The 17,874-nt window shown below is 42.5% G+C and overlaps 1 protein-coding gene across 1 annotated transcript in view; it reads right to left on the bottom strand.

Moving 5' to 3' along the window:
• The window catches only part of scfd2 (sec1 family domain containing 2), a 93,856-nt gene that overhangs the window by 557 nt on the left and 75,425 nt on the right, over window positions 1-17,874 (bottom strand). The window contains exons 6-8 of the mRNA XM_056378052.1: window positions 12,829-12,974; window positions 6,490-6,624; window positions 2,722-2,841 (exon numbers count right to left, since the gene is read on the bottom strand). Of these exons, the coding sequence (XP_056234027.1) occupies window positions 2,722-2,841; window positions 6,490-6,624; window positions 12,829-12,974 (401 nt within the window). The remainder of the gene's footprint in view (window positions 1-2,721; window positions 2,842-6,489; window positions 6,625-12,828; window positions 12,975-17,874) is intronic.

Below are 17,874 nucleotides of genomic sequence, written 5' to 3'. Positions count from 1 at the left end.
GAGATGAAGCTGACATGAGTGTGAAGGCGAGTAATGTACGAAGCGTGGGAGCTGCTTGATTCTCAGCCGCCTCTGCCAGGGAGGTTTTGTTTCCTTTCACATCCTGTTTGTTTGACTGTGTTTTCAGTGGCTTAGTGAGGACGTGGTCATGTGATAAGAATCAGACCGACACTTGTTGCTACTGATCCCTTTACAAACACACTGTATATCACATTACTGGCCTCATCTCTCTGTTATCACGGCAGCTTCTGCTCGTTCACACCTGGGCGCAGATGTTTGTTACAGCTCTCTTCACACCTGACACGACTGTGATGGAATGAACCACAATATTTGTCGTGTTTGGAAGCTGGTGTGAAAGACAATTTATTACACTATAAACATCATTTTGCTGCCTATATTATAAAGTCTGGATAAACCTTTCATTTATACATGTAGTTGGAATGGATGAAAATTCAACACACATGGAGGGAAACAATCATTTTGTCACCTGATCTGACAGGAGAAGAAACAGATTTTTGTTTTGTGCATAAGTGACAATTCATGGATCATTTTACAGCTGTTAATAGCTTTTTAACACATTCAGAACAAATAAATATAATATATAATATAAACACTGAGAAGAATAAAGGTGTAAAGGTAGTAAATGTCCACACAGGCTGCAACTGTCCAATGAGTCTGATTTAAAAGGTAGTTCATATCAAATGTACATTAAGGTGGACACATAAACCACAATGCACTAGTTATGTTAGTCAGAAATAACAAATGAACCTCAGTAACAAACAAATACACACATTAAAAAGTGACTGTGAGTTGCTTATTCAGACATGAGGCTCCGACTCTGAGAGAGATGCACGTCTGAAAAGGGAAGAAGAATCCATTGTGACCTCGGGGAATTCAAGCTGTGCAAAATAGCAAAACTACTGGTGCCAACTTTTTACATTCACCTGTGAGGTCTGCAGGGGGCGGAGTCTGATACACAAAGGAGTTTAGATGGAGTATCACATTAATTGTGTTATGTTATGTGGTTGCCTGAAGAAACAAATGACTTCCTTTGAATAAAACTTTGACTCACAGTTTATTTCCCATCATGCAACAACACACTGATTCAAATAAAACAAACAAACATATATTTTGTGTTTCTAAGCGACAGACTGAGAGGACTGCACAGTGTTAGCGGAGAGCGCTTTCTAGGCAGAAGGAGAACTACAGCTCTTCTTCTGTTGTATAACAGAGAGGTTCTGTTTTCCTGCAGCCGTGTTGCTTTAACTTCGGGTCAGCACCTAAACTTGGCAGCGGGCCTGTTTGTAGTGGCAGAGCGAGTCTGTTTCAGAGGAATTTCATCCGAGTGCAGGAACCAGAACTGAGCGCTGAGCTTCATGAGTATCTGCTCCACACAGTACGTTGTGCATGTATGTGCTCAGGTTAGTGTGTGTCTCTGAGGTCAGTGTGTGTGTGTGTGTGTGTGTGTGTGTGTGTGTGTGTGGGCCAGCAGGTTATTATATGAGCTGGTCTTTATTCAGTTTTCCTGATTACATACGGAAGGCTTTGATCCTTGCTGGCCTTTCATTGCCTCTGGCCTCCTCCTCCCCAGAACCTTTTATTAAGACAAACCCACATCAACCAGCCTGATCTCCCTCCCTCCCTCCCTCCCTCCCTCCCTCTCCACCTTCCTCCCACCCAGACAAAACGCATTCATCTGCATGTTTTACAGACCACTGTGGACTGCATATGTAATCAGCACCTCATACAGACAGGCGGGCCGGACACAACATCTCATGTGCGTAATTAATACGTGCAAAGATCAGATGTCACTCTCACCTTTACACCTGATCTGAGCGACCTGCGTATGTAGGTCAGCGTTTTGTTCGTTCAGTCTGAGGCCGGACAGTCTGTACCTCCTCCTGACTGTTTGATTTTTCATGGCCAAAGTGATGACTCAATAAGTCGCGGGAAAAGGGGCAAAATTTAGCGTGTTCACCCAGGTGTTGTGTTTACAACACCACCGTCTACTGCAGAGTCACTCCACCCGGGTATGAATGCTTATTGTTCCCTTTTCTGTTGCAAACAAAAGCCAGACGTACTCTTATGTGTTTTTATACATCATATCGCACTTTTGCTTATTTCTTTGTACCCTTAACTAACTCATTTGTTTATCTACTTTTAAAAAATATATATTTTCAACATCCTGTTGGTTTAATCAATGTTTGGTCTAATTTAAATGTTTTTCTTATCATTATTATCATTTTATTTTATTTATTTGTTTATTTATTTATTTTTCTCCTACATGTTGGGATTTATTGTTTGATTATACATAAGAAGCACTGAGTCACCGACTGTGGTTATCTATGCAAGTAGATGCTTCATAATAAAAATAGTATATATAATACAACAACAAGAAAAAAAAAGTGTTAGTTAGTGGGTTTTAGCTGCTTTTTGGGGCTATAGAGTCAGTAAATTGCTCATAGCTTCTTCCCCACAGGCCTTTTACTCACACTGTTATTTTTATTTTCATGTCTTTGTATTTACAGAGTGAGATTCGGAGGCATCGGCAGCTGAACCACAGCCGAGCTGGGTCCGGATTTCTATATTTCATTAGAATAATAAAGCACAGGTGCAGAGCACTGTGACTGAAAAGATTGGCTTGTGCTCACAAATAAGCGATTAGCATTCTCAAACGTGACGAGCACGATTACGCAGAAACAGACGTGGCCTGCGACTCACCTGCGTCCCCGGTTTGTGTGTGGTGACAACCTCTTTGACGAGACGCAGCTCTGAGGGTGTGACGCCTCCAACCAGAAACAGGAGCAGCACAGGGTTGTCGCTGGGATGTGGACGGCTCACCTGGAGTTAAGACGGGACATTGTGATTGGTCAGTGCATTTTTTATTTATTTTTTTTTAATACTTCTCTCTCCATATCATTAACTGTGTCTCTGTCCATGCCTGGTTGCCGAGTTACTGCTCAGCTGGACACATGTCGTGATGTGGAGATACTGAAGAGAGCGGACTCTAGCGAGACATAGGTCGCTGCAGCTCAGAGGATGATGTCTTCTCACCCTGGTGCTATGAAGGCTGACACGTGGACACACACACACACACACACACACACACACACACACACACACACACACACACACACACACACACACACACTCATACACCACATGCAGACACAAACAAATCACCTGGGCTAAGGAAGTTCACACACGCTCAGACGTTTACTAGCGCGGATGAATTTGAACAGCAGGAGGAAAAGGCTGGCGTTTCTGTGAGGAGAATAATGGCTTTGTGCTATTGGCTGGCGAGCTGCAGGCAGGGACTCACCCGCAGCCTGTGAACACTAACTGAGCAATCAGAGCTGCAGGGGGCGGACCCGAGGCAGGAGTGGCTGTACACGTGAAACCAGCGGGCTGGGGGGGGGGGGGCATGTCAGGTGTGAGGCAACATGTGTTTGTTGATAATAAAAAAAAAAAATGTGTGAACAAACGCTTTCTAGTGCATCTGCTCATGTAAAATTTTGTATGTCAGGACAGATTGGGAGGTACTCGACATCGCAGACACACCGTGCGCTCCATGTGTGTGTGTGTGTAGGTGTGTGTGTAGGGGTGTGTGTGTGTGTGTGTGTGGGGGGGGGGTAGTTTCTGAACCATGTGGACTGCCATGCGTTAGACGGGGAGCGATGCTGATGGGAGTGTGAGGAGAGGAGGTGTGAACTGAACTGTAAGTAAGGAGGAGGTTTCTGAGAAGCGGCGCTCACTCAGTGTTTTAGAACAGACATCAGATCATGGTCCACACACTGAACCAAATTTTTTTGGCGCTGATGACTGTGCTGCCTTTTTTATTTTATTTCATAAAAATTAAAAAGTAAAGTAACTTCAGTACAAGTGCTTAAAGAAAGTGCAATTAAAGGCTTAAAACTGAAAACCAAAGTATTGCAGTAACAGTTGTAGCTAATTCAGGCTAAAATGATCTGTAAGTTGGCCTGATGAAAAAGTGCAGTTGCCCAGAAGCCTGTTCCAACCAGGCCAGTACTTCACTACTTTGAATGTTATAATATTTTGCTTAATATTTTCTGATTGAGGCGACGTATTTATTATAAGAACTGGATCTCGAACTCAAACTCAGAACAATTCATAAAACGACATAAAAAATCCGTCCATTTAAAAATATCAAAAGCAGAAAAGATCATTGGAAAGGATTTCAGGGTAAAAAAAAAACAAATCCTGCAAGGTTTGGATGGTGGGTCCAGGTGGGCGGGGCTTGGTGACTGCTTTGTTGTGACATCACAAAGTTCCAGAAGTCCTGACGGCTGGTTTTAAGGCTCAGTTTCTGAATACAGGCTGTGTGCATTTCTCTGTGGACTGAGGCTTTGATACTTTCACAGTATTAATATAGAAGCTAGAGCTGATCTATAATCACACTACACATGGACACACACCTTTACACTGGAGGAGCTTTAAACGTTTGCTGGCGTTAGTCGGACAGAGAAACTGCAGCTGAATAAAAAGGAGGCAGATCTCCTGTACGACTGAGACTCTGTCTAAACAAAGGCTAAAAATGGCCGACCAGACACCCACACAGTTTGGTTAGACAGTTAAAGGCGACAGTTTAAGGAACAGTGCACGAGCTGTCAGTGGGTCATAATCCAGACTGGGGTCCAGTGTGTTTAATGATATAAACTCTGGAGAATGCATCGGCCCTGTGGTTAAAAATAGACGTTTTACTGGGGTGTTTTATTGCATAAAGGGCTGTTCACTGTGCTGCAGTCCAGGTTTATAGGTTGAGTCTGTCTGAGTCGGTGGTTTGTGGGCCAAGTTTCTTAATTTGTGTAAACCCGGGCCCCGGTTACACAACCAGTCTAATCCCCCCCCCCCAGGGTAATCATCATCTTAAGCAGGCCCAGATGTGGGATGATCAGACCATGTATAGTGATCTGCTCTGCGGTGGATATACATTACCCACAAGCCCCAGAACTACATGTCTGGTTGCAGAACAGCATATTCTGATCTTTTTGTTTCCCCCCCTTCACTTCAGAAGGGGGGGCAAATGTTCTGCAAATCCAACTGCATCGTTTTAAAAGGTGAAATTTGGGTTTAGAGTGGATTAATAAAGAATTACCAATATGGACTTCTGTCCGGCCACCAACCGTATCAGCTGTTAAGCTTTTGTTCCAAGACCAAGAACTGGGCCGGTGCCATCTGATGTATGAAGCTGTGACCTGGTGTAATGTTTACACACGATGTTATTACTGATAACCAAATAAGGTTGAGTAATGGTTCAGGTGATCAGTGTTAAAATGTGTTTGTCTGATTGCTGCTTCATCTTTAATCTTTTTTTTTTTTCTTTTGTTTTTCAAGAGTTGGTTACCAAAGTCCTGGAGGCGTGGCCTATTGATAAACACTGCCTTATCTTTGCAATGCAACATCCAACTGCAACCAGATTTGGGAGACGTGTGAAGATATGGACTCAGAATAAGTCAAGTTTCATGGCCTTTCAACCCAGAGTGATACTGTATGATACTAACACCATAAATCTTTGGACACTAAAGGCAGACGTGGTGCAGAAGTGTCTTCAGGGCATCTGCTTAACATATCTGAACACGTTACCAACAGTGCCGCCATCTCCTCTTTAATAATGCCCTTTGAATTTTCGCTCGAAACTCAAACACCACGAGGCACGGAGGGGAAATTCTTTTTTCTCTGGGTTTTTTTCGGTCAAGAACACCAGCTACCGTTTCAAAATGGCGCGCAGTGTTTACCTTCTCTAGTTAAACCCTGTGTCGGGCTGTTCTCTTCTCTGTTAACTGGGTGGTGCAGAGGGTGACTGCAGGGTTCAGTTTCCAGCTGCCGTGACTCTCGGCCGGATGCCCGACTGAACACAGCCTCAAAGGTGGAACAACAGTGAGGGCTCACATCTTCACTGCTCTATAGGCTCCCGCTAGTTGATGGCGTGGAAGGCAAAGTGGGGTGGGATATTTTTGGACTCGCCACTGTACCTGGGACAGAGTGTTAATTATCGGCAGCTCCTGCCCCTCACACACACACACATACGAACACTGTCCGGATGTCATCAAACACACCACGAGTCTGAGCCACGGCGACAACATTAGTAGTGCACATTAGTAGCTTCATCCAAATGTCCCTTAAAATGTCGCATTGATCATTTTTAAAACAATAAACCGTAAACTGGCGAAGCTGCGTGAGTCGCAAAGCGGTCGGTTACAGTGAAGTCAAACTACACTGTAAAACTATGTTTGAATTTACATTTGAGTGTATTTGATATTGAAAACAACACTACTATATACACTAAACTACACTCAAACTCACGCAGCAAACTGTCAAATCAGGTGAAGTTCAACCAGTGGAAGAAGACACTTGACTGTCCACAGTGGGCAGATGGCAACAGAAGGGTTAAGAGGATGTTACATAAAAATGTGTGTGTGTATATGTGTGTGTGTGTGTGTGTGTGTGTGTGTGTGTGTAAGGTCTGACCTTCATGAACATACTAAAGCCGGTCTTCAGCAGGTCTGTGAGACCCCCGGACATGTGCTCGATGTCGGGACATTCGACTCTCTCGGGGTGGAAGACTTCCTCCAGGATCTGTCGCAGGAAAGGACGATAGGTCGCCTGCAGAACACAGACACAGACACGCATCTTTAACACCGAAAAATACCTGCACTGACAACACTGTTGTATTTTTAGACACGGAGATGCATTAAGTGTGAAATCCTGCAGTCAGAAAAGGAAAATCTGTGTATGAATAATGAAGAGCTGTTTTCCACAGAATGCCCTCCTTTTAGCCTCTGCATATTTGTGTGAATGGCAGTGGGTGTGAGACACAGCGGAGTTATAAACAGCCCTGCTCGACCAAACAGGCCGCTGACTTATGCGTCACTTCAGGAAGAGGAGCTTGAACACTGCTGCATGTGGCCGATCAACATCAGGTATAAATGAGGATATATCAAATCCAGAATCAACAACCTGCAGCTTTGGAAAGTCCTGTCAGTATTTCTGAACACATCCATTCATAATCCAAAGTACGTAATATAAACGACACTATCAACTTGTGTTTTTTCATTATTTCTTTTGATGAGATGATAAAACAGTTTTGACGTTTGAGAGAAACACTTTTAGAGTGTGTGTAGAATATGTGCTGATGAAAACCACATTTCCCTAAAACACACAGACATATTGACACCATCATACGACTTTAAATTGCTTCTCGAGAAACAGTGAGCGGCACCTGGCTCTCTTCTCCAGACTCAAGAGCTGCTCAGCGTTCACAATCACAACAATCTGTTATCCGGCTTTTTGTTTCTCCTCAGCTTGACAAGAGAAAAGCAGGTGTTTCACTGAAATGTTGACGTCCTTGAAGGAGTTATTCTAAAAAGTTGATTCATAACTCCATAACAGTAACAGGGAGTAAGCTTTTTCTGCCCAGCTACTAGGACAGAATGTACTATTTATATCCCTCAAAGCCAGAGGATCATGAATTGAAGACAGATTTTTGTGCCTCTGAAAATAATAAAAGACACAGAAGAGATTTGGCAGAGCTTTCTTTGACTATTTGGAATAGCAGAGGTCTTAAAATAGGAAGGCTGAATACCTTCCAGTACTGGAGCACTGGATTCCTGCTTCATCCTCCTTCCAGGATGTTGTCAAAGAAACATCTGAGCAGCAAACTGTTGATTCAAGCATTAAATATACACCTGCACACACACTACGCCGTCCAAGTGCTAATGCATCCAGGTGTTTCTGCCCACAGGCAACCTCTCACCTCAATATGTTTCAGCGTGAATGTCAACAGAGGACTCACAGCCTCCGACTCCTCTCATCCCCGAGGAGCGGTCACATCGGGGGAAATCCTCCTGCCCAGGTTATATAAATCACAAATTATATAAACTAACATTTACAGCCATCAACATTTGACTTTGCTGCCTGGGTCGGCCTGCACAAACTAAGACGGGAGTAAACACATAATGATTCACCTCCGGCTAAATAACACACTCACGCATGCACACAAACAACCAGCAGCATCACCGGGCATAAATAACAAAAATCCAACCCACAGTCATGCACACGCCATTTTTACATCTGGCTTCCAAAGAGCTAAAAGCATTAAATCACCACCACAAACACCCACATGGTAAAAACAATATTATACTTAGTCATATGATAATGCCAGTGCTTACATATTCCACACACACACACACACACACACACACACCACACACACACACACACACACACACACACACACACACACACGCACACACACACACACACACACACACACACGAGTATCAGTTTCCTGCATGGCTTTTCTTGGCGTAGAGGTGGATGAACAAATTAATGATCCAAAACAACTACGGTGACAACATCGACTAGAATTACCGCCTCGTGGTCGTTCGCCGCCGCCATCCAGTTAAGTTGCAGTTTACATCCATGTCTGTCCAGACTCATATAATATATGTAGTGAAGAGGGAATTTAATAAAAGCTATTAAGTGTATTTTTTTTTTTTTAGCAGAGTTTCAAGGTGGGCAGACAAGAGCAGTGTCGCTAATTCAGTGTCCAGTAAAAGTCCAGTAACCGTCTTTTGTGTCTTTATTGAGTTGCAGCCATTAAACATTCACAAATCATGATGCTCCCTCCACCCTGCTTCACCTTTAGGATGGTTTTTTTTCCACATTCGTGTTGTGGAGAGTCAAGCTGCTCTTTGATAAAGTTCAGGTGCAGTGATGTTTCTTTTTTGGAGAGCAGCAGCTTCCTCTGTGCTCCATGACACCATGATGTGTATTTATGGAAGACTCATGAACAGAGATGTTAACCAGCTCCGATGATTCCTCGAGGCCTTTAGCTGTGACTCTGAGCGTCTTTGTGACATTACTGAGCTTCATACATTAAGCTTCATCTTAACTGGACGTCCACTTCTACAGAGAGCAGCCACAGATCTAAATCATCTCCAATCACAGACAGTTTGTCTGACTGGGGACTGATGAAGATCTAAACTCTTTGAGATGACTCTGTAACCCTTGTAGCTTTATAGGTTAAAGTGTCTCTCACCCACACCTCCAGTCATTGACTGGACTCCAGGTTTGATAACTCCTGACTCCAGTTAGCTTGTGTTGTTGTCATTAGCCGAGGGATTCACACAGTTTCCAACCTAACACTGTGAACGTTTGAATGACGTTTTCAATATTTGACAAGAACAACACAATGATGTGTGTGTTGTTAGTTAATATAGATTGTGTCTGGTCATAATTGCAACTTATATATGTCAGGACCACTGTTTCCACTGCATCTAAACAAGCAGGTGCAGCTGCAACAAAAGACACGGTCAAAGTTTCGTAGAAAGTAGTTGAAGTGAAATCTGTTGACAGCATATTACTAACTGTGGTAACTGTGACATTGTTTATGTTGAATTTCTTCATGAAAAATAATAATGAATGCTGAAAGCTCTAAAAATGAAAGTCTATTCACCACTGAATAAAAACATCAGAGATCTCAAAACAAAACACGACAGTGCTGGATTTTTGAGGCTGATGCTGATACTGTTATTTATAATCATTATTTTTAAGAATAAACAACAATCAGATCCCTTAGATTTGTTTTTTTTTTCATAATTGTAACCAAGATATAAAGACGAAGATTTTAGAGTTGAAAAATGTACTTCGTGCTCTCTGGTGGACCAACTATGTAATGAAGACACTGTTTCTGTTACTTACCGGCCGACATACACACCAGCACCCATACAATATCCACCTAGCTTATTTTTCAGACTAGCTACAGTCCGAATATTAAGTATTAATCTTAGCTTAGCATGAGGAAACAGTTAGAGAATAGAATATTATATATTATATATACTATAATATTATAAAAATGTTATTTGTGTAATGTGGTTGAGCTGATGCTTTAGTTTTGCTTCACATTATTTTAACTATGGTAGTAATGGCTGATGTCCTTTAGAGACCATGTTGATGTGTTATATAATGAAATGATGTCATTATGTAAGATGAATAATCACAGTCTCTTTACTTTACCTCAGAACCGTCTGTTCAGTATTCTATGCAGTGTCACCTTGATGAGTGAAAAATGTGTAGATACAGGTGTGTGTGCTCGCCACAATCTGTCACTGTGAACTAGGATGAATAATTCGGTTACTATGGCTTTTGATTGGTTGTGTAACTGTTGTTAATCTTTACAAGGCGAAAGAATGGAGTGAAGGCTCACAGCTGTAAAACTGCCATGAACCTTCAGATAAGTGAGAAATGAAGCCCCTCCCCCTCCGCAGAGGAAGCAGACTCCAGCTGTTACAGGCTCCGTGACTCAGATTTCATTGATGCATTTTTTTCCTGGAAATTTGGCAGCATCCAGTTGCACACAGCATGACATGTGAAAAGTTAATGTGCAATTTTCATGCAGCTCTACAACGAGCATACATGTGACAGTAATGTGTGCTTCTTCTCATTTATATGTTTTATATGATTATATGTTTAATGAATTTACAGTGCACAGTGTTCAGTGGTAGCCATGCTAGGATAAATATATGATCCCACTGACCCACCACAGTGCTGACTCACAGTCTTATTTCAGGCTTTGTGAGAACAAAATCAGCGACTTACAAGTTAGAGTAAAAAAAAACCAAGTCAGTACCTCTCATTTCTGTCTAAACCCTGCACTTCAGGGAAAAGCTTCAGTTAGAGGAAGTCCGACATATTGGCTTCATTGGCTGGTGTGTGGGGGAGGCGTGCTGAGAGAGGCTGATGGATTTCTGATGTTTCTCAGGAAGAGCCAGTAGCCAACAGATATCATGCTGCTCTCCTTTTAAGTTTAATCATTGTCATAATTCAGCAGACGGGGACAAACTGTTCTGTCCAAACACAAGCACAACAATGCTCACATGCACGCGCACGCACCCACACGGTCACAAACACACCGACATTTTTGACAAAGATGATATGATGTTTTCAGCTATCTTTGTGCTGTACTGAGCAGAACTTAGGTTTGATGAAAAATAACTTTAAAACTTATTTGACGATAAGAAAATACCACTCCGTTTGCTTCTGAGGCTGAACTGAAAAAGTAACTTTAATGTACAAGAAGAAGAATAAAATGACATGATGTTTACAGACTGGTGCAAAAACTGTTTTGGTCTCTAGAGCTAATTTCCTCCTTCATGACACCTGTTTATATAACTCACCTGTTTACATTTTATTAAGGCTTAAAGTTATGGAGAATTGAGGGCGTGGCCTCTTTGAGTGACAGGTCGGTGAGCGTATACTTGCCACAAACAAGACAAAAAGTCAGTTAGCGGCGGAGTCAGACACTGCCAAGATGGCGACGGTGGAGCAGCTCACTCTGAGCTTCAAAACCGCTCTTCAGAAAACTATGACTGACATCATGTAGGATGGAAATCCATCTTTATTTACAGTCTATGACTGTGTACTGCTGAATATGCATGTTAATAAAACAGGATGGAAATGGATGAAAAGCGCCTAGAACTTAATTAATGTAAACATTTTCTTATTTGATTATCCTGCTGAACTCCAGAGTTCCAACTCCTCCAATGAGAATAAGGCGTTGCACCTCATGGCTTTACTTATGTAAGAATGGGAAAAAGTAAAAAAGAAAAATTGAGAAGTACAGAGAAGTCCCGGCTGTTGTAAAGCTTTTCTTCAAGCTCACCTCTTGCTCCAAGAGTTTTATTTACGTTTGTGTATTTGACAAAGAAAACCATTATGAGCTCAAAAAAACAACAAAAAAACAACAAAAAAAACAACAACAAAAAACAAGTGACCTCCATTGAAAGCTCTCATGTCCCTGGCCCACAATTCTCTGATAAAAGCCGCCCAATCAAAAGGAACCACAGCGACGGTGAAGCTGCCACTGTTGACTTTCTTTGAGAAAAGGTAAAAGGCTTTTCATGAGGACAAAGCTGTCAGATGCGCATAGAGAGGTGAGTTACATAAGCAGAAGACGCAGTTTATGACGAGGCCTTCACAGTGAACTCCTCTGTGCTGTATGTCTGTGTGACGCAAACCGGAGGGTGACGAGAGCAACAAAGGCCAGAAGTCCTCTGCTACATCTGTGTCTGTGTTACTGTCACAGCCAGCGCTCAAACAGGTGAATAAAGACCAGGGAAAACAGACATGAGTGATGCACATTTTTCTACTTTTACAGGGTAAAACTTTAAACTGTGATGGTGAAGCACAGCTCACGACTGACGGGATCAAGGAACAGACGTATTGGACTTAACACTTGGACTCTAACAGGGAACCATCCTGCACAGCGTGTGTTTGTGATAGGACAGGGCGATTAATCAAATTTTATTTTTGATCACGATTTTGGCTTCCAACGATCATGAAAACAAGATAATCGTAGATAACCATCCCCCCATCCACTTCCTGGTTACGTTTCGTCGTACGTTAGCAACGTACATAGGAGAGCGAGGTTTGAGATTGTTGGTGCAGTTCACTACAACATATCTAATCTCATTTATTTTGGTCTAATATCTATTTCTCTAATAACATTTGTTCAGTAGTTTTCAGTAGCTTGTGGAAGTACACTAATGTTACAACAGTTGATCTTATTTATTTTTATTAATTTTTATATAATATATATAATAGTATATATTTAGATGTATATTTATTATTTTAAATCTATTTTCTTTATTTGTTTTTTCGTTGAATTGTATTTAAAGTTCAAGAAAGTCTTTTTTAAATGTGTGGTGTTTCCAAAGTCAATGAGTAATCGTGTTCAATAATCGTGATCTCTATATATTGATCAAAATAACTTTATAATGGAGCAGCCCTAGTTTGTGAGTGTCTGACCTGGTGAACTCCATCGCTGGCAGTGTAGACGGAGCGCAGCTGCTTCAGGTGATCTCTGGTGTGGCTCAACCCTCGCAGAGTCTCAAACATGTCCTCCACTGAAGAATGGGCTCGCTCTGTGGTCAGCTCCTCAGGGTTTGCACAACCTAGCAAAACACACACACACACACACACACACACACACACACACACACACAGTCTTATTAAATGAAAAAACAGCTATAAAACTATAAATGAAGGTTATGAGTGAGACCTGACAGAGGAAAAATATACATGCAATTATAAGCATTTGTGTCAAAGCATCACTGTGATGTAAATACTTTCCAACGTGGCCTGAGACGAAGGCTAATTATGCAAGAAAACATTTGTCTCTGCAAAAATTCGGCCGTACGATGCAGCACGTTGCTTTGTGCAGGTAATTTTCTCAGCTGGGTGTGCACTGAAACCAATTACCATGGTAAACGCATGGGAGCGAGAGGACAAGAGCGCCTTTATTTGAGCCGAAGCACTGCTGTCTAATCAAAAGCTAATGTTCCCTCGTTTCTAAAAGACGCGAGCAGGGAAGCAAAGACACGCTGTGAAACGAAGCTGAAATGACAGAGCAGAAGATAAAAGGAGAGAGAGGCTCGGGGGGGGAGAGGGAGAGGAGCGCAACAGCAGGAGAATGTGAGAGAGAGGTAAACAGAGAGAGAGCAAGAGGACGGAGCGAGCACGAGTCTGTGGGCGAAGTAGGTCGTCTGGCACCTGCACCTCTCGGGAATGTGATGTGTGTTATAGAAGACGTAAAAGCTGAGAAGTGTATCAGCGCAGCAGAGTCCGTGAGGCTCTCACCCAACAACCACAACACTGATGACTCCGTCGCTAAAGCTGCAAAAAAACAGCAAATCTACACAACACTGTTGCATGTGTGTATTTTAAAAGGAACAGTCCCATGTTCTCAACCCATGACTGGAACTCTAAACCTCTGAGCTCGACGATGTTTCCATTAATATCTTTGTGATAATGCAGCGTAGAAATGTGGTTTTAATGTTGTTAAAATCTGTCGACTCGCCACTTTCCGACTTCCGGAGCCAGAAGGCCTCGAGGCACGCCTCTGAAATTTGGTGAAAGCCGAGTGAAAGACATTTTAGGCATTTATCATACATTCATCTACTATTGAACTCATATATTTCACTATTATTTCTTTATGAACCTCTGACTCTGATATCCGTTTCAACTCATCCACATCAGTAAAGCTTCGTTTTCACTAGAGATCTGGAGAATTTCAAAAACCGGGCTTCAAAAAAATGAGCTTCATTATTACAGAAAGAGCTGTGATATAAACACTTAGGCATTATTTTTTATGCAACCTATTAAAAGGTGAATTTAATAATGTAGAAAATACCCCTCAGACCTCAGAGGGTTAAGCTGCTACTTCCTCTCAGCCAGGAGCTGTGAACTGGCTGCTGGGATAAGAAGATTAAGCTGCAGGAGCAACTTCCTGTCTTCTCCTCCTCAGGGCTCCAACCTGCACTGCCCACAGGTTTATGTGCTCAATTGTCTGTAAGACACCGTGTACGATATAATAATACACATGAGTAATGTGTTGGTTGTTTTATACTAGAATCATTATCTGGGAGGAACTTTCACCTGCAGGTCCAGTCACGCACATCCTCACATAACCATATAAACATCAGACAACATTTAAACAAGACTCAAGCCCCTTTTTCCACAAAGCTCTCGCTATATTGCCTTTATGTTTTTACTTACGAAGCAATACTGTGTGAACGTGCAGCTTAGCTCAGTGCCTATCAGCTCCGGTTGCTCTTTAATGGACCACGAGTTTCCTCAGTTTTCTTATTATGCACCGTGGACGTGGGATCATCTAAAAATCAGATTCATTTATATCCAAAATGTGAAGAGCATCATAAAGAATGTGGTGAATGAGACATGCACTTGTTTTTCTTGAGCGGCCATGGAGTTCAAATTGCTTCCATGTCGTATACGTGGTATTTTATGTTCTGTGCTGTATTTTAATATGAGTTTGTATGGCCGCCATCTCGACCAGGTCTCTCTCAAGGGAGTGGACGATAACAACAGACCATAAATGAAGCATAGTGTCGCTACAGAGATGCACCAGTCTACAGATCATATTCTCCACATTGTAAGGGAACATACGTGTTTGGTACAGACATATATTTATATCTTTTTATGTGAAAATGAAATTTTCAAAAACGATCATTCCGGCTCAAATCGTGACTCATATCACAATATGTTTAGTTTTTTTTTTGCATATGGTTCAACCCTCCACTGAACCAAACAAAGCCAGCATCATTCTGCCTCACTGTGATTTTAGATAGCAAGCGTCGGTATCTGTCCCGTCATGCCAGCTGTAGATCCAGCTGTGTGACGACCTCCGCTGCTGGTTTTTTTCTATTTTTTTATGATTAGCGGTTTATTGTTTTCACGACAAACAAAACTTCACCAAAGACAAAACACAGAATAAAACAGAACAAGAGGGAAACTATAATGAAGACAATGACGACCACACACAAAAAATAAACAAGAGATAAGGATGACTTCATACTGAGATCAGACAAATAAACCAAAAAAAAAAGGCCAGCATGACTGTGATGAATGTTCAACAGTTTACAGCATCGCTTGTCGTCTGGTGTTTCAACCAAATGTACTTTATGTAACAGCTGACTGATAATTACATGAGCTGGAAACGCCATTAAACGCCCGATATGTAATCAAGCAGCCTGTATGATAAACGCTCTGTAGATGAGGCCTGTGCAGAGGAGGCTTTCCATCCTTTGACCACAAGTTTCTGTCCGAACACGAGGGCAGTCTGGATCCAGGCAGATTCTGAAATCAATTGGAAACCAACTCAAAGAGGCTAAACTTGGGGAGGGGGGTCATGTGATCTCTTGTTTGCTCTAGTCAAGTCTTGCTGCAGCGTTTTGTATAACCTGAAGGCGTGAGCAGACTCTGACGCTCAGGACGGCGAAGAGAGAGTTCAAATGATGAATTCTGAAGATCAAGCATGAATAACTTTCTGATGAAAAATATCTGCTTTTAGGAACAAAAACATGAAAATCGAAAAATAGAATAGAATCAAAAATAGATCCATAGATACGGACCCGCACGGCTGGTGTTGGAGGTACAGACGCATCTGCTACTGCTGAAGTTTGTTTGAGCATCTGAAGCAGTTTTATGAACAAACAAGTGAAGGATTATATTTATATACGGATTTTAAATGTAACTCATGTCTGTCTACAATAATTCATTTAGTTTGGGAGAGGCAGTGAGTGAGAATAAATGGGGCTGGTGATGAATGGTAGAAGGAGGTTCTATTGAAAAAGAAAGAAGACCTATGAATGTGAAGTAGTTCATTTTTATAAAGCAAAAATTAAAAAAAAAATTCTGTGTGACAGTCTTCATACACTAAACACTGCAGAAGATATAAGAGAACAAACTGGGACGCCTCCATCACTCAGTAACACAGAGAAGACGTCAGCCATTTTCTCAGTAAAAGAGTAGCTAGAACTGTCGGGCTCTCCAACTTTGATTCGACTAATTAGGCTAAAAAGATTAAGCATGACTACTGCCGCCATGGGGTAATCATCAAACACTCAATTACAGCTCGCACTTCAAACATTACATAACAACACAGTGTATGAGCTCACATGCCACACAGACCCACTTTGAAGCAAAGACAGAGACAAACATATGTATGTGAGTAATGTGTGAGGTTTTAAAGATAAGATCTGACTTTCACAGGACATGAATCCCCCTCCATGCACAACGAAGCACTGACTCTGCCTGTAACACACTGTAAACTGATGGAGTGTGAGGGCAGCCATGTCTCTCCTAGCTCTTCCCCCTCATGGCTGAAAAGACAGGATACGACTTTCAGGAGGCTGAAAACTGACCGGCAAAACACTTAGCTTCATTTTATTTGGCACGTTATATAGGTTGAGGGAATACGTCAACGTCAGCACAGTTAGATAACGCACTCTGAGCAGCTTGACTTTGTCAGGACTTAATCTCTGTTATTTGTTCTCCGTTAGTTCCTTTTCCTTCCCCTATAGACGATATGATATCTAGCACAGCAGGTCTTTGTTTTGAGTCACTGACTGGAGGAATGTAAAGTGTCTGCTCTCCTGCTCTGTGCTGGGCTGAGAGGTAAACTCCCAGGAAAAACAGCAGGGCCTATTTGACGGAGGTGAGCGTGAAGACTCGGTCAGATGTGGGTCTTATCTTTCCAGACACCTGCAGAGGAGAAAGGCATCCTACAAAACAAACTACAACCGATGTTTGTCTCCGGGCGTTTGCGATGTCTGAGAAGTCTGCGGTGCAGGAATACGGTAAAATACAACATGTGTGCAGTGAATTCAATCACATGTTGTAACCTCCTGCTGAGCAGGTGAGCAGGTGAGCAGGTGAGCAGGTGAGCCTGCTCGCCGTGTTTGTGGCTGGATGCGTCGTGAGGGCCGGGCGGGAGGAGATGTGTTCGAGTGCTTGCGTGTCTGCTGTGAGAAAGCTGGTTGACTTGTTGCCAAAGCATACAGTGAACGCCCCGGGAACAGGTCTGTTGCTGCGGCAGGCTGTTGGACGCAGCCCCTGCCCACCCCCATATCCACCCTCCACCCCCTCCCTCCCTCCCTCCCCTTCGAAGCAATCTGTGGTTTAGATTTTGATCTCGGCTCTGCAGATCCTGAGCACGAGCAGGACCAGGTGCTGATCCGGGAACATCCAGCTTGGCTGCGAGGCTGAACACCTGCGTCTGGATTCACCTCACGCAACGCTGCCACGCCACCCGCCATATCCACTCACCACCACGTTTACTACACCACACACTGTCTGATGTCTGTCATGCAAACAAGTCGGCTGGATTCCGGTTTGTTCAAATTGAATGTATAATCAATGCTTATGCAACGCCCACCCGACTGCGTCCTTGTATAATTTCTCATCCATAAAATCATTCAACCTTTTGTAAAACTGATGGGAAATGCTGAGTAATTACATGTCATTTCAACAGCTCTGCTCACTGACTGCAAATTA

The sequence above is a fragment of the Seriola aureovittata genome, chromosome 6 (assembly GCF_021018895.1).
Source record: "Seriola aureovittata isolate HTS-2021-v1 ecotype China chromosome 6, ASM2101889v1, whole genome shotgun sequence".
NCBI classification, from domain to species: domain Eukaryota; kingdom Metazoa; phylum Chordata; class Actinopteri; order Carangiformes; family Carangidae; genus Seriola; species Seriola aureovittata.
The sequence above is the reverse complement of the archived record's forward strand: the minus strand, read 5'-3'. Positions and strand labels throughout refer to the sequence as shown.